The sequence below is a fragment of the Durio zibethinus genome, chromosome 23, assembly GCF_047325235.1.
Source record: "Durio zibethinus cultivar Kanyao isolate XHJ-2024 chromosome 23, ASM4732523v1, whole genome shotgun sequence".
In the NCBI taxonomy this organism is placed as follows: Eukaryota; Viridiplantae; Streptophyta; class Magnoliopsida; order Malvales; family Malvaceae; genus Durio; species Durio zibethinus.
The window spans coordinates 18,112,831-18,130,720 of NC_143184.1; the positions used below are offsets into that span (position 1 = coordinate 18,112,831).

Below are 17,890 nucleotides of genomic sequence, written 5' to 3' on the forward strand. Positions count from 1 at the left end.
AACAACAAACCAACCCGATTCTTTGGGGTCTTTAAAATAAAAATTTTGTTTAACTTGAAAGGAAAAAAATAAGGTTTAACGATAAGTTGTTGTCCAATATGAATTAATTGAGAAAAATTCACGATTGTCAATTAAAATTGATATTTCTTAATACCTTTTGCACTATTCATATTAGCCCAATCAAACCAAAGTAAGATAACCTTCTCTTGCCATAATAATCCAACTCAATGATGTCATTAATCATGCCATAGTTGTCAATATTTTCCTCCAAAGGGTTTGTGTCCCTAGCACTAAAATAGCTAGTAGTTGATGAAGTAATAACAACTTCTGAATTTTGTGTTATTCTAAATCTCTCACGAGATTTGGTGTGAAATCTAAATCCATTGATGATGAACCCTTTATATTATTTCACAATCCTATTCAGACCTTGTGAAAGATACTTTACTTATTAATTAACAAGCCTTCCACTCCAAACCTATAAATGTGGAATAAAATATATGTTATTAATTTTATTTATACTGCAAGCATTTTGTGTATAATTGTCAAAATGGGAAGTATGGTATTAATTACAATTTTTCCTAACTATTCATGAAATTTTTTGGTGAACAATTTATCAAGCTCTCGAATGTTTGATCATCAATAATGTGCACGAGTTCTCAAATTGTTTCTATACTCACTACGTGTATCAAATTAAAGTATTAACAATAAGAAGTAAAGTTTATAAATTATGCTTAATAGAATAAATGATTTCCTCTCACAAATAACTTATATGCGAAATGATTCAATTGAGTCATGATGAAAAAAACATATCAATGTGCTTGTGCCCAAGGTTTATCATCTAACTCCATCATTTCAGCTTTACCTATTGGTTGTCCAAAACTTTCAAAAAGATAAGTGTAGGTAAAGTTAATATACTGCATACTAAGATTTTTTGATGGTATATTAAATCTAGTTTTAGCATCTTCCAAATACCTAGTGCAAAATGCCATACATTTCTCTGCTAAATATCCTTCAGTAATAGAACCTTTCGGATAACATTTGTTGTGACAATAAAGACTTTAACCTTCTTAAAAACCTAAGGCATAAAACATTTATCATATACCTTTTTAATTAGAATGGTATCATAAACATTAACAAATTATTAACAAATAATACCTTTCAATATGATACATCCATCAATAATAAAATAGTCTATCGACTTTTGCTTCATATGGAAGGTGGATAACCAAATATATCATAATAGTGAAGAATATAGAGGAAAAAACTTCTCTAAATAGCATAAAGTGATCGTGACTTGATCTTGAAGTTTGTCAAGTTCTTTCACATTCAGAACTTTCTCACAAAAAGCTTAAAATATGTTTCTTAAGTAAATTACAATTGAAGTGACTTGCTTTGATATTGATGAACATAAAACAATGAGAATTAAGTCTTACATCAAGATGTGGTAATTATGTGACTTCAATGAGGAAAGTTTTCATTCCTTCAAATTTACACATCTTGATATATTTAACGCATAGCCATCCAGGACTTTCACATTTTCAACACATTGTAAAACACATCTTTCTTACATTTAGACATCCCAAAACAAGCAAGAGGCAATCGGGATTTGCCATTAAGAAGCAACTTTGGATAAAAGTCAGAGTGAATCCCCATGTTAACTAGGTCAAGTTGACTCTTGAAGTTATTCTTTGATCTTTTATTCACATTGAGTATTGTCTCGATAAAAATTTTGCAAACATGCTTCTCTATGTGCATCACATCAAGGTTATGATGTAATAAATAATATTTCCAATAAGGCAAGTCAAAAAAGATACTTTTTTTCCATAACTTAGACTCATTGGGGTCATCTTCTTCATCTTCCTCTTCATCACTTTAAATATTAACATTACAAACTTGAGTATCAACATCAGCGAATAACATCATTGCCCATTCCCTCAATTAGGTTGAGCCAAGAAATAGCTATTCATCATAGTTCTTGGGGGGTTATGTTAATGGCGAGTTATGACTTAAAAGGCTAAGTCGACTTGGGTGTAAGAGGGAAAGTTAAGGACCCAAATGGAGAATGAAGGGGTAGGGGTGAAAGGAAGTGAAGGTTTGGTGGTGATGGGTGGCAACTGTTAAAAGCTGGTAAGGGAAGACTCTGGGGAAGGTTTGTTCGGTTAGGAAAAGACAGTCAGTGTAAACTAAGTGGCATGATGATTGTGGAGAGGAGATCCATGAAAAACAAAAAGACCAATGCCATAAATGGAGAGGAAATTCATCGAAAAATAAAAGGAATTTGGCTGAAAATGAAAGGAATCGACCAAAAAAATGTAGAACATGGTAGGAGAAACAAAGGAAAATGGCAAAAAAAGAGGTTTGTGAATTTTGGGGAATTTTTAATGGCATTTTCTTTTTAAAAATGCCACTAAATACCTTATTTAGCAACATTTTCTTTTAAAAATCGATTAAAATACACTTAAAGTAGAGAGTTTTATGTTACTAAAGATAATTTAATGGCATTTACTACAAATACGCCGCTAAATCTATAAACATACTAAAAATTAGCAACATTTGTTAAAAAAAGACTACTAAAAATTTTAGCGTACCGTGCTTTCCTTTTTAAAAAATTATATTTTTATATTTAATAAATTTTTATAATTATATGGCAGCATTTTATAGAAAAAAAAAAAGCCACAAAATGAAGGCTTTTAAGTGATTTTTTTAACATAAATGCTGCTATATAGATAATTAGCAGCGTCGCTAGATTTAAAATAAGAAAGGATTTTTACAAAAAAAACTGTCACAAAATATTCTTTTTCCTGTAACGTGTCTTAGAGTTAATTAGCTGCCATAATTAGAGCAAATCATGGAAAAAAAAAAAAAAAAGGAAAACCCCCAAAAGAAATTGCAATAAAAGTTTCCTTGTATTAATTCCACGAGGAATTACCACAGGAGTAAAACTTTCGCAAGTATCATCACTCCTCCTGCATACATTTCCCATCTAACTTACCAATTCAAGAATTTTAATTGAATATTTCACTGTAGTAATTTGCCCTTTTATGCTCCTTTTTTCATTAGTGCTTAAACAATGTGCTACCTGCAATTCCTTGGACCCAGAAAGCCCAACTTTACTTTATTATTATTTTTCATTTGTTTTTTTCATTCCTCTATAAATCTGCTTCATCGATAACAAGCATCAGTGAACATAGCAAAAAAAAAATCCTTTTCATTCCTTTCAGTACTCTCTCTCTTTTCTCTCTCGACACTGATTTGATATTAAAAAAGCTATATAATTTTTAATTCTTGAGTACCAGATATCACCACCATGGCTACTCTGGTGGTGTGTCTGATGATCCTTTTGGTTCTGTTCATTTCCTTGGTGTTTAAGGTTGTGTTTGACACTGTCTTATGTTACCTGCTGATTCCCAGACGTATCAGGAAAATCATGGAGAAGCAAGGTGTGCGTGGCCCCAAACCCCGGGGAATAACTGGAAACATCCACGAAATGTTCAGTCTAATCTCCCAATCCACCTCCAAGGACATGGATACCATCGACCATGACATCGTTGGACGGCTATTACCGCATTATGTCAAATGGTCTAAATTATATGGTATATATAATACGATTTTACCATAAATGGAGATACTTTAAGAGGAATTTTGATTTTGGTATTTTCAAACAGCTTATGTTTTTTTTTTCTGGAAATTTTAACAGGGAAAAGATTTATATATTGGCATGGGATTGAGCCCAGGATGTGTTTGACAGATACTGATTTGATAAAAGAACTAATGACCAAACACCATCTGGTAACAGGCAAATCATGGCTGCAACAGCAAGGCTCAAAACATTTTACTGGCAGAGGTTTGTTAATGGCAAACGGCCAGGATTGGTACCATCAGCGCCGTATAGTAGCTCCAGCATTCATGGGAGATAAGCTCAAGGTAATCCAATCTGATAAGTTTTAGTTTCATTTAGGTTTTCATTTTCTGAAGTTTTTATGTGTTCTAAGTGTTTGGAATTGGATTGTTCTTTTTTTGTTTTTGGACAGAGTTATTCTGCGCACATGGTGGAATGCACAAAGCATATGCTTCAATCACTGCAAAATGCAGTAGAATCAGGCAAAACAGAGTTCGAAATCGGAGAATACATGTCTAGACTTACTGCTGATATAATCGCAAGAACCGAATTCGATAGCAGTTACGATAAAGGAAAGCAAATATTCCATCTTTTAACGTCTCTGCAACACCATTGTGCTCAAGCAAGCAGGCACCTGTGCTTTCCAGGTAGCCGGTGAGTATTTTTTTGGGATTACCCTGGTAGGATTTTTGTGATTCTGTCCCTTTGCTTGGTCAGGTTTTCTTGTTTTATCTTTACAAGATTCCATCTTTTTCTCCAAGTTAATTTCAATAGAACGGCTTTAGACTTTATTTTTGTCCCTTGTCCTTGATTTTCAACTTCTTTGAAAAGACCCCTGATTCTTTCCGGGTAGTATGAAAGAAAAATATATTTATAATTTTCTTTCATTAATTTCATACAGGTTCTTTCCAACCAAATATAACAGGGAAATAAAGTCCCTGAAGATGGAGGTAGATAGATTACTATTGGAGATTATACAAAGCCGAAAAGATTGTGTAGAAATAGGTCGGAGCAGTTCATATGGGTCGGATTTATTAGGTATCCTGCTTAATGAGATGGAAAAGAAGAGAGCAGACAATTTTACTCTAAACCTACAGCTGATAATGGATGAATGCAAAACTTTCTTCTTTGCCGGCCATGAAACTACGGCTCTTTTACTTACATGGACTATCATGTTACTGGCCAGCGACCCTGATTGGCAAGAAAAGGTTCGAGCGGAGGTGAAACAGGTCTGCAATGGTGGAGTTCCCCCTGCTGATCAACTCTCCAAACTAACTTTGGTAAGCCAAAAAGAAAAAAAAAAAAGTTTCCTCACCTTTTTCCTTGTCCCTATCCCTCCTCAGCCATTCTTTTGGTGGGAAGAGGGGATAATTTTGATTTTTTTTTTGTGGGTATTTTATTTATTTGACTCTTCCACCATTAGCTAATTTTGGACAAAGCCAATTTGTACCTATACCAGATCCTACTTGGCTACTTCTAGCTGTGTGGTAGCCATAACCATTTTCTTTGGTTACAAAATCTCTCAGAGCATGCATAATCTAGTTTGAATTGAAAATCATAAAATAATATTGAAACTTCTCCATTGAGACAGCAGCCTAAAAGGGATCCAGTAAAGATTTAGCACGAAGTTTGGTAGTGTCCACCTGGACCCGACGATAGATTCTATAGAGCAGCTTAGTTCATGGCTATCCACTTCAAGAATTTGTACCTTTACCACTCTGATATTGCTAAAAAGAATAGCTAAAGAAACCCCAATTATCAAACTTTTTAGCTGCTTCGCTGGCCTAATTATAATTATTAGAATTAGAATTCTTGTGCAGCAAAAAGAGAGTAAGAGAAAGGACTTCACATTGCCTTAATGTATTATCAGCATCAATGGTTTTGATCATCCTTCATAGTTTGTTACTTATTAACTTGCATGAATTCTCGTGTTTGATTTTGCAGCTAAACATGGTTATAAGTGAATCATTGAGGCTATATCCACCAGCTACTGTCCTGCCCCGAATGGCTTTCAAAAACATAAAATTACGTGACCTCTTCATTCCAAAGGGTCTATCGATATGGATACCGGTGCTGGCAATACATCACAGTGAAGAATTATGGGGAAAAGATGTAAATGAATTCAATCCTGAGAGGTTCAATTCAAAATCATTTGCTTCTGGTCGGCATTTCATACCCTTTGCTGCTGGTTCTCGGAATTGTATTGGCCAATCTTTTGCAATGATGGAAGCTAAGATCATACTAGCCATGTTGATCTCACGGTTTAGCTTCACAATTTCTGAAAGTTATCGCCATGCTCCGGTCGTTGTCATGACTATAAAGCCTAAATATGGAGTCCAAGTGTATTTGAAGCCATTGGATCCTTGAAGCAGGCTGACTTTGAAGTGGAATCCTTTGATTAGACAACTTAGTTTTGATAAAATACTGCATTATTTGTCCATTGTTCCCCTTTTAGAGGAAGAGATAGAGATGGAAATGGTCATGCTTTTGCGAGGTTATATATTTTTTAGAAAGCGGAAAGGGTGAAGAGAATCCAACTTTGACCTTTAATCTTCTGTTCCATAGTTAACAAATATTAGATTAAGCATTAGTTGTTATCATGTTTATCAAAATAAATTCTATTTACTACCCAAAAAGGATTAGTTCAAATGATAAAAAAAAAAAAAAAAAAACAAAACAAAAAGCTTCATTTTCTTATCAACTCGGATTTAATCCTTGTAAGGAGCACTTGATAGAAATCCTAAATGTACCAAAACTATGCAGAGGAATGCGTCCTAAAAATTGCTGGGGGAGGAGATTTCTTTTTTATTTTTACACACCTTGTTACCGTGAGTGTTATATCACTTGAACTGTTAATTTTTTTTTTTCAAACTGAATAGAAAATCTCTAACAAAGATTAAAGGAAAAAAATTTTTGAGTTTAATTAAATTAATTTATATAATTATCTTTAAAATATAACATCTAGTAAATTTTAATACTTATAATTTTTTTTTCTTTATTTTCAAGCATTTATGGAAAAAAAATTAGAAATCCAGCTATTTAGGTAAGCCTACAAAGACCAATTGGGATAACAAAATAAGAAAACGACAGAACGGAAAGAGCTTTTTCTTTAATTAGTTAATTAGGGCTGCTACATAACACATAAAACTATAGTTATATTAATCTACCATTTCCTTCCTGTATATATATATATATATATATATTTTTTTTTTTTTTTCATTTGATTTTACTAAGTGCCTAGCTTTACATTACAAAAATATTGCCAACTTGTCTTTGACAAGGGTAGGGGTTATCTTATTCAACTTTTTATTTGTTTCAAACAAGTCTTTATTTCTTTGACACGTCATCATCTGCTTCTACCAGTCTGTGAATCTGCACCTCCACTACTCATTTTCTCTATTTTTTTTCTTCAAACCCGTGTTTATTCTATAATATTATTTTTCTGTCATTGTCTAAGACACAGCGTACGAGAAATTCTTTTACACACTCTTTTTTTACTTGGTTAGGTAATATGCGGAGTAAATATCCTTGCTCGAACCTAATTTTTATTAATAATAACATCGTATTCATTTTTATTGATTTTGTGTATTTTAAATTTTAAATTCAATAGAATTTTTTACAAATATTAAACTCTGATAAGGAACGAGAGTTCATTCCCTTACCAACTTAACTAATTCTTGTGACTAATACAAACACATTCTCTTACAAATATAAAAGATACTCTTTGGTAGGTAGTTTTTCATGAATATATAAAACTTATCATTTTCTTACATTATCAATAGCATTCCACTTTAGCATCCCTTTTTCATTTGAGAGCATTTAAGTGCGTAAAATTTTTTTTAAGTCAATTACATAGATAAATTTTTGAGAGGTTAAGAATAGAGTAAATTAAAAAAAAAAAAAAACTACTTTTACAATTAATGACTAAATTCCATACATGTGAAAAGTAATGTGCATTAAAAAGATAATAGAAAGATTTCAACTCATTATTTTCATCGGAAAAATATGTGGCTAATGAATAATTTGGATTCACTTCTTATCTGTTATTTCATTGACCATTAGCTATTTACAGACTTGGAATCTCATAATTAGTGATTGAATTCTATGTACGTGTAGAGATTCAAATTTAATTTGTAAAATATTGTTCATTTTAATTTAAAAATCTTATGATTTTATCTTGTAAAAAATACTTTATAAGTATGAATTTAAGTCTTTATTATATATCATAGTAGATCCTTAAGATATTTTGATCTGTGATTAGGGTGTCACAAACTTTTCCTATTAAAATTTGACATTTCGATTAAGTTTAATACAAAACACACACAAAACCAGGATTAGACTAAGTATTAGGATTTTACAAGTGACTCCCATTGTGTAACATTTAACTTTATCAGAATTCTTGAAGTGACTTTTACGATGCAACACTTAGTTCACGTTTAACTAGTGATCACTCTGGTATTATTTGTGGAGACTCCCACCTAATCTATGAAGTATTGCCGCTTTGATTTGAAAATTTTATGATTTTATCTCACAAAAAGTACCTCACAAATATTAATTTAAATCTTTACATATATATATATATCATATCGTAACCTCACAATTAATGATTAAATTCTACATATGTGTGGAGATCCAACTTAATTTGTGAAATATTGTTTGCTTTAATTTAAAAATCTTATGATTTTATCTTACAAAAAATATGGATTTAAGTCTTTATTAAATTTCATAATAGAACCTTAAAACATTTTGATGTGTGATTAAGGTGTCATAAATTCCTCCTATTAAAACTAGACATTTCGATCAAGCTCAACACAAAATACATATAAAATCAAGATTAGACGAAACATTAAGATTTGACAGGTGGCTTTTACCATATAATACTTAGCTTTTTTGAAATTCTTGAAGTGGCTCACATGGTGTAACACTTAGTTCTCATCCAATTGGTGATCACTCAAGTATCATTTATGGAAACCAACACCCAATCTACGAAGTATTGTCTACGTTGACTTAAATGTCTTATAATTTTATCTCATAAGAGGTGCTTCACAATTATTAGTTTAAATCTTTACATATATATCATATTATATCTTCACATTTAGTTAATATAGGATTAGAGTGTCATAATCTCCTCTAGTTAAAATTTGATGTCCCCATCAAGTACAAGATAAAAAAATGACTAGAATCATAACAAGCATTGAGATTTTAAAGGTGGCTTTTATTATGTAGCAATTATTCTAACTCATTAGGATTTCTTCTGGCTGGTGATCACTCTGATACCATTTATGGAGACCCTGTACCAAGCATGCAAATTATTTTTTGTTTTAACCCAAAGGTCACACTATTTTATTTTACAAAATGAGTCTCACAGGTATGGTTTAAGTCTCTACTTAGATATCATAACAGATTTTTAGAATATCCCAACATGAGATTACGATATCATCAACTCCCCTCATCAAAGCTTGACGTCTCCCTCAAGCCCAAAATAAATCACACACTGAACTAAAATCACACAAGATGTTAAGATTTTAGAAATAGCTTCCACCTTGTAGCATCTATCTCTCTCAAGATTTTAGAGGTGGCTTTTATAATGTAGCACTTAACACTTATTAGATTGATGATCATTCTGATTTCATTTATGTAAACTTGTACCTAATTTGTGAAGTATCATCCGTTTTGACTCCCAGATCTTAAGTTTTCTCCTAAAAAAATCTTACGATTATGAATTTAGATCTTTATTTATATATCATAATAAATTCACAAAACACCTTTTTATAAAATCGAAGTGCCATAATATGTGAACTGCAATAAAGAAGATCTCAATCCATATGATTTTCACGTGAAAATGTGCAACATAAAAAGTTGAAATGGTTAAGTAATTCCACAAAAGTAGTCGAGTGTTTGAAAATGGCCAAAAGAGTGAGGAAAATATAGGCAAACATATTAAAGGGAAAAAGCAAGATATCCAAGAACAATAAACATCATTAGAAAAAAACCATGCATGCATGCATGCAAAGGATATTCACAAATCCTTGACAAGATAACATCATCAATTTTTTATTAAACTTATAGTAAAATTTTTTAATTAATCCTTTAATTATTAATTGTTTAATATTTACTTTTAGTTCATGTACAATCTTAAGTTAATTATACAATGGTGTAACTCTCTAACATGCCGTAAACCTCATTGTTTTTTTTCAGTATTCAAAATTAAAATCTCTAATTGGAAGTCTTTAAGGTCTTAACCGCATTTGGAGACATTTTTTTCTGTAATATTTTGTGTTAAATGCATTAATTGATATATATATATATATAATATTTAATGTGATAGTTTCAATTCTTTTGTTGAATACCATTTTGAAATAGATTTTTCTTTGATAGTATTATTTGTTTGAATTGGGAAGATTTGGTTATGTTGACTAGCGAACTAACGTTTTGGGGATATTAAAGATTCTGGGTTATGATAATGTACCTCATTTAACACTTATAATCAGCCAAAACACAAAATTATGGTTGAAAAAATTTTCTAATTTGCATCCTAAGGTATTCAAGCGATAAAAATATCAATTAGAATAGAATGGTTTTCTTAATAATTTAGCTTTTACTGATCTTGGTATTAAACATAATAACCATAATTCTAATTTTTTGTTATATTGCACTTCTCATATTCTACTAAGGCATGGACTGTATTGTATTTTTGCCAAGTATTATGGCTATTGTATAATTTGATTCCCATTTTTTAAAAGTTTTTCTAGTTGATGCTAGAGGAAATAGCTTTTACAAAGAAAGGAAAATTGTTGGTCTTGATCCAGCTTATGATTTATCTATTTTAAAGGTCTTTAATTAGTTGTAATTCTATATCTTGGCCATTGAGATAAGGCTATTAAATGATAAATGTTGAGAGTGCTTAGTTTACTAATGTTGAATTATGTTATGATTTTTTATATGAAGAAGTGATCGGAAATAATTTAATATAATTTCATTTGTAGGTTGGTGTTGAGGGCTTTGAACTAAAACTTATTTTGCTTGGCATTTCTCGTGATTTACGTGTGGGCCAAAGCTATTTTGCCATTGGGAATCCCTTTGGATACAAGAACACCCTAATGACGAGGGTAACTTTTCAATATCATGTTAGCTTTTGAACTATTTTCTCTAAACAAAAACCCTTAACTCTATTCATTGAACCCCTATTATAAGATCTAAGTTGTCAACTAAGACCTTTTTGGTGGTTCTTTCATAGTAATTTTAAAAGGATGTTTAGCTTGTTTCTTATCACAAGAATGTGAGAAAAAAAGATTCTTAGTCTCGTTCCTTTGCAGGGAGCAAAAGATGGCTTACCAAAAAGAAACAATATTGAATGAAGAGTCTGAAATGTGATTATTTTCAGCTAATTTATTCAAATAATGCTAGTTAGTGGGTTAGGCAAAGAGATACCTTTCCCAAATGGAAAGGCTATTCGAGAAGCAATTCAAACAAATGCTGCTATTAATGCAGGTAATATCTTAGTTTCTATTGATGCATTTCATTTGTAAGCTAACATCAGTAATGTTATCTTGCTTACACTCAATAGCGTTTTACTCTCGATTTAGCTACACAGTGGTCTATATTTTACAGAAAGAAAACAAATTGCTCAAAAAGTCTTTAATATGTTTGGTTCTTTCCAACTTTGCTTCAATTCAGTTGGTTTATTATCGTTTTCTTGGAGAAAATTATAGATGTCATTATTTTTTCTTTTATGAAATTTTACATCTATGCAGACAATTCATATGGGCCATTGATGGATTCCTATTGTCATGTCATCGGAGTTAATACAACAACTTTACTCAAAAAGGTAAAAGATGCTCATTTTTTTTCTTGGTACCAATGGAACAAGCAATTTAAATCTTGAGATATAAAATCCAAGGTATCATTAATTTTTAAAATCCTCCAAAACAATTATGCTTTAGAAAATTATATAAGTAGTCTTTGTTTCCCAGAAGTGATATGAAAAAAAATGATTAAATGTCTTGATTTTTCTTTTTTGCAAAGAAAATGGTTGATTTAATACTAAATTTGTCAAAATATGCTTTTGATTTCATACCATCTTTCAGGAACAGGAGTTTCCTCTAGTGTGAACATTGCAATACTAATCGACACTATTGTGCGAACTATACCTTACCTTCTTGTATATGGAACACCACATAGTGACAGGTTCTAATCAAATTTTATCTTCTATAATCAAAACAAACACTTAAAGTAATATAAGTTTGATAATATTTTGGCTTGAAAAAGGTTATTGTGAATTGATGTATACCCTAAATAGATGTGGAGATCATCAGGAATATATATCAGTGACACTATATTTCAAAGAATTAAAAAGTCACTTTGATGACCTATAATTTTCATGAAGAATACTGATGAGTGGTGACATTAAGATATTCTCTTTATTCTCATATTATGGACTAAAGTTGATATTTTATTGTAGTGTTAATAATTGAAAACTAGGATTCGGTAGTTCTTACCATTGTCCAGTGCTAGATTTACAACTAATGTAGTGATATTTTCAGGGTGTTAGCTGATAGAAGAGCATGATGAGACCTTGATCAATAGTTAGAGAGTACTAGGGGTTGTTTACAGACGCAACCTTTTTCCTCTTTCTTATACTTGCACCACCCCTATTATGAAAAGGAAACAATTGCAAAATATTGCCAATCATTGGCTTATGAAATAGTTTTATTGTGACTTATATAGAAACTTAGGCAATTTCTTCTGCAATTGCTATATTTATATATTGTTAATGATAATAATTCATATGGAAGACCAAGATCCATTTCCTTTTAAATCTATAAAATTGTGTTATTGTGTGGATTACATGCATAATTGCTGCTGCATTAAGTTTTTTTCCTATTCCCATCTAGCTTATTTTAAATTTGTTTGTTTGCAACAGCGCAGGTTGCATGGTAGCCTTGGAAGTTGAGCATTAATTGCAAGAGATTCGATCTTAGGAGGACCAGAGCGATTGATCATTGAAGTGCCAGGGATTTTGAAAACTGCTTAGAAGTAATTTTTATGTCTAAATGTTTCTTTTTCTAGATCAGTGTTAGAATTAACATTGTTTTTCTATATTCAACTACTAGTGGCAACATTCATAGTTTCAAATCTATAACTCCATGTGCACTCTTTGATTTATTTTTTTGTATTTTTCATTTAATTAGAATTCATAAACAACTTTATAAATTATTATTATTCTTTTATAAATGAAATGTAATGTTTTGTTTATTTATTTTTTCTATTTATGTATTTTAATATTTATATAATTGCCTTAAAAATAAATTTAATAAAAAAATAGATAAAATAAAAAAATTATAAAAAATAATAAAAAAAATTGAAAAGTAAGTATTGACGATGAAAATATTAACTATTACCAAAGAAATATTTATGGATTTTTTGTTTGGTGAAATTGACCTTTTAGTGATGGATGTAGCGATGGATTTTCATTGGTAATTATTGGCGAAAATCAACTTTTATCGACGAAAAGGTATTACCGACTTATTTAATAGTAGCAAAAATTTTTCATCGATAATTCTAACGATAAAAGTCATATTTCTAATAGTGTTGCCTTTCTTTTCCAAGTTGTTTTATACTTTTTTCACTGTTGTTCAGAATTGGGGCTTTACTTCGATTAACAGCAATATCAATTTCCGTTAAAGAACTATCCATTTTTGGTCCCACTCCCTCTTTAATTTCCTCAACGATCTTTGTTTATATAATCATCCTAGCACCCAATCCCCCTCCTTGTTATGATTGGCCAAATTATTCCCACATGTCACATCTCTTTAGTTGACTTGTCAAAGGGACTTTCTCCTGATATTGCACCTTTGCTGAAGCCATTGACACTTCCTATATTGTTCTCCTCATAACTGCTGCTTTCAATGTTTAGTTTCTTGGTCGCTGATTTTTCTCCCTTCCTAGTCATTTCATCATATTGGTTTCCCTCTTCTATGGATCTTCGTTGGCCGTCGTCGTCGCTACTCGTGCTTCATGGTTCTTCATGGCAACTTTTTCAAGGCCAAATTATTTCTTCATGCGATCCTCATTCCATCTATAATCCAAAATGTCTTTTTTGTTAGTGATGACCTCAGCCAATCCCCATACTGTTTAACTCCATCAATGCCTTCTTTATTCACCTCCTCTGATTCACATTTGGTTTCCTCATAACCTAACCATCCACAAATGTAACAAAAGGTTGGTAGCCGTTCGTACCCTAACCTTTCTCTTATAGCTTCATGACCATCTCCTCTCGACAGCGTAACTAGATGTCGCAAAGGTTTATGGATGTTCACCTCCACCTTAACCCGCAGGTACCTTACCCAGCCACTTTGTTGTTCATCCTTTCTTTTAAGTACACCAATCTTGCTTCCCAACCTTTTTGCCATATTGTTATTCATCATGCCAAGTGATAGATCATATATCCCAACCCAGAAGATTTTATGATTGAAAACATACTCGCTTGCCTTTAACTCACTGTTGTAGTTTTCCATTACAAGCAGGTGTTTGTCAAAAGACCATGTAGACCCATCGACAACCTTTTCTTTGTCTCTTTTTTAAACAAACTTGAATAAAAAGAGATTATTATCCAAGCATGTCACCTGCATCTCTTTGGCTAGTTTCCATATTGCTCGAAATGTTCCCACCATAGCTTCTTTATTGAAGGGTCGTTTAGTTAGCAATTTACCAACAACACATTTTTCTTCCTCCTCCTCATCTATCAACCTTTTTCCTTCTTCAACATTAATGCTGTCCTTTCCCTCTTCTGTGAGGGTTAGGTACCTCCATCTACCTTCCAACTCCTCCGCCATATCTAGTACTGAATTACTGACGTGAAAACTCAAAAGAACTCACTGCAATCTGAGTCGAAACCCTAACTCGCCTCGGAAACTCATAAGACTCTCTCAAACTGAGTCAAAAACCTGGTAAGCAAGCGTAAACTCCTAAAGTTCTTTTCACAAAAACCTAGTTTTGGACAGACTATTATTTTTCTCTCATTTATTAGAAATTAAGGACGATGTTTCTTTGTGAAACATGACCTAGACAAAAGCACCACTTATATAAACAGAGACCATTGCGACTTAATATGCAACAGTGACAATGGATGGGAATCCAAATATTACGAATTCTCGCTGACGTGACAGAATTGGCCTTGAACCTTCGTATTTCGTTATCTTTCAAATAAAATTAGCAGCAACAGAGGCTAGAATTGAAACCAAAGATCCGAATTAGCAGGCAACGTGGTTTTATAGAAATGCTGATATAGCAACTAACGCCGCAGAACAGGAGGCAAGACACATGGCAAAAATGGTGACATGGAATAACATACGCGGAAAGGCTAGTGTGGCGGTACACGATCGACTAACGTGACATAATGGCTTACATTGTGGTCAACGTGACAGAATCAAGTACTGTGGCAGAGGGCTGTCTACTGAAGCCCAATCGCGGACGCCCAAAATTCGACAAAAACTTTAACCAGCACGTGGTGGCGTTGGCAAGGGCAAGGGACGTAGATTGTTCTGAACATGACGGTTTGGTGTTTGATGGCTATAAAATGACGTGGATTTAACAGATTTCTAGATTATTGACCGAAGAGTGCGGTGGTTATAGGCGACGAAATTCCATTGGAGTGTCATGCAGGGATGGGAATAAGGCGATACAGGTATACAAATTGAGTATCTAGGGTTTTTGGTGAAAAAGGAATTGTTATGCCAGAAAAAAAAAAAAAAAAAAAAAAAAAAAACATTGAATGATTGGTAGCTAAACTGATAGGTACATGTTCCTACGTATGATTTTAAACAGAAAGCAGACAGAAAATTAGATAAAGAAGATGTGATACCATAATACAAGAAAATAATTTCTTGTATTGTAAATCTTAAATCGTTCATACAAAAGAGTGCTCCATATACAAAAAATTCTTACTAATTTAGAAAAGAATATATTGAATCGTAATAAAATCGTACCGTAATCTCTAATTACAATATTATATAAAACATTTTTATAAATTATTTAAAAGGGCATGAAAGTAATTAAATGAGATGTAAAATCACTTTTGGGCATGATAAGACAAGAGCCATAAAAGAGATTATCCTATGACAATGAAATGATTAGACCTAAGCCTTTTTAAAACCCTTGCACGAGTGGGTATTAATAAGTGGTTCGAAAGTAGTGCTCTCTCTCTCTCATATGTTCATGCACACGCGCACCTTGAAAGTGGACAGGATTTTGGCTTTGGTTTTTGTTATTTTTAACTTTGATAATTAGCAGCAAGCTACAGCAATCCTTTTTGGAGCCCTATGTTTGGTTTTCACGTGTTTTAATGGATCATCACATCTAATCCTTTTTTCTTATAATACACTGTTTTCAATTGAGATTTTCTTAACCTATCTGAAATTCAAAGAGAAGACATATAAATAATATTACGACCTGAGATAGAGTTTCGTTTAAAGGGTTCGTGCGATTATTTTTAAAATTGATATTTATTAGATTTAAAATTTAAAATTTTTTTTATATAAAAAATAATATTAATATGTATAAATTTGTTTTAAAAGTTTTTTATTGTAATTATAATTTTTATGTGAATATAAAATATAATAAAAAATATTATTGTTATCTCATCTCTTATAAAAACATGTTTTAACTTTTAAATTATCCAAACTTTGATATCCCAACGGTGAAAGAGAAAAGGCTTTCTTGAGATAAGAGGTTACAAATATAAGAAGTAATGAACTTTCACATACGCCAAACAAAAACAATAGTATATTTATGAATTTTGGTAATTTTATAGATGGAATAGCACGTGTATTCATTTTAAAAGATAAGAGTTAACAAATGAGACACACTTCACATTTATCTATAATAATAATTTTGAATCTTTGAATTTATTGAATTCTTCATAGATCTAGCAATTCACATGCTTGATTTTACTACGCTTGACGTAAAGCTGATAATTCAAACATTATAAATAATATGATATAAAAATTATATAAAAAATATATAAAATGATACAATTTAAAAATTTGACAAAAATATATGTATAAATTTCATAACAAAATATATTTTTATTTAATATATTGTTTAAAATTATATTTTATATGTGTTTAATATAAAATATATAATACACAAATATATATATATATAAATTATCAAATTTAATTGCAAATTACTCGTATAAAAAATAACTAATATTTGGTTTCGTGGTTTTTATATTTTTTAAGAAGATTGAGATCCAAGATTTTAAGTCTCATTCCTTCTTGTACGTTGCAAATGAGAAAAAAAATAATAGCATGTCATGTAAAAAGAGAGATAATTATTCCAGTGCAATAAACTCCACCTCTTCCTCACAAGATTTTATCTTAAAATTCTTAAATAAAAAAACTAAAATTATAACTCTTGGGGTATTCTTTGAAGAGTAAATATCAAACAGGTAAGCACAGTTGGAATAATCACATGTAACATGAAAGTAAAATGGGATGATAAAGTCAACAGTTACGTGTTTTATTGATTATCTTAAGTTTAGTGATTGTAAATTTTAAATATAAAAAAAATGGAATGTGAAAAAAGTTAAACCAAACTGAAGATGTTCTTACAATTATCGAAAAGACTAATGAGTAAGAAGAATGGTTCCATATAAAAGATCTAAGAAAAGGCAGTCAAACTAAGATAATTAATGACTTCCAAATCTTTAAGCATTCATCTATGATAAGTTAAACCATAAAAAAAAAAATGTTATAATAAATTATATATCTTATCAAATCAAGCTCCACCATTACTCTCACCTGCACCACCATCTATTTCTCCCCACTTTCTCCAAGGCTAAATTATTAATAACTAATATATTATTTTATTTAATATTTAATATCAATAAGTACATCAAACAAGTGCTTGATAATTTTTTTTCTATAACATTTTGTACATATAAAAAAGGTAAGTGCTTCATAAATAAAAAATAATAATACATTCGTAAGGACAATGCTTCCTTCTCTGCTCCTTTAGTTTCTTTGCATAAAAAATTTAACTTAAGGTTATTTTATTAGTCTAATTGTACTTTATAAAATATATTAGTTGAAGTGGCTAACCATTATTACATAATATTTTAAGCGATGCCTGCGGCCATTATATTAATTAATTAATTAAGAACTTTCCCCTACCTCACACTTTGCTCAAACAATTGGCGACCTCGAATTAGGAATTAGGCTTAGTTTAACATGTTCATAAAGTTAATTTCGATGATAATTACAACTTTTG

The 17,890-nt window shown here is 31.1% G+C and overlaps 2 protein-coding genes across 2 annotated transcripts; both read left to right on the plus strand.

Moving 5' to 3' along the window:
* Nucleotides 1–2,921: 2,921 nt before the first annotated feature.
* On the plus strand, nucleotides 2,922–6,250 carry CYP735A2 (cytochrome P450, family 735, subfamily A, polypeptide 2). The gene is made up of 5 exons (XM_022914308.2): nucleotides 2,922–3,593; nucleotides 3,698–3,924; nucleotides 4,032–4,273; nucleotides 4,521–4,899; nucleotides 5,564–6,250. The coding sequence occupies exons 1-5, from the start codon at nucleotides 3,308–3,310 to the stop codon at nucleotides 5,984–5,986; spliced, it is 1,557 nt and encodes a 518-aa protein (XP_022770043.1). The 5' UTR covers nucleotides 2,922–3,307; the 3' UTR covers nucleotides 5,987–6,250.
* Nucleotides 6,251–8,974: 2,724 nt separating this feature from the next.
* On the plus strand, nucleotides 8,975–11,813 carry LOC111313232 (protease Do-like 5, chloroplastic). The gene is made up of 6 exons (XM_089752231.1): nucleotides 8,975–8,987; nucleotides 10,363–10,451; nucleotides 10,606–10,729; nucleotides 11,024–11,110; nucleotides 11,374–11,446; nucleotides 11,705–11,813. The coding sequence occupies exons 1-6, from the start codon at nucleotides 8,975–8,977 to the stop codon at nucleotides 11,811–11,813; spliced, it is 495 nt and encodes a 164-aa protein (XP_089608357.1).
* Nucleotides 11,814–17,890: the final 6,077 nt, after the last annotated feature.

What these genes read in the sequence shown, in the direction of transcription:
- CYP735A2 (XM_022914308.2), top strand. Translation starts at nt 3,308, where the DNA reads ATGGCTACTCTGGTGGTGTGTCTGATGATCCTTTTGGTTCTGTTCATT. An exon ending in CAAATGGTCTAAATTATATG is followed by an intron (nt 3,594 to 3,697) that starts GTATATATAATA and finishes AAATTTTAACAG; the next exon opens with GGAAAAGATTTATATATTGG. An exon ending in TCATGGGAGATAAGCTCAAG is followed by an intron (nt 3,925 to 4,031) that starts GTAATCCAATCT and finishes GTTTTTGGACAG; the next exon opens with AGTTATTCTGCGCACATGGT.
- LOC111313232 (XM_089752231.1), top strand. An exon ending in ATGATTTATCTATTTTAAAG is followed by an intron (nt 10,452 to 10,605) that starts GTCTTTAATTAG and finishes TTTCATTTGTAG; the next exon opens with GTTGGTGTTGAGGGCTTTGA. An exon ending in AAATGCTGCTATTAATGCAG is followed by an intron (nt 11,111 to 11,373) that starts GTAATATCTTAG and finishes ACATCTATGCAG; the next exon opens with ACAATTCATATGGGCCATTG.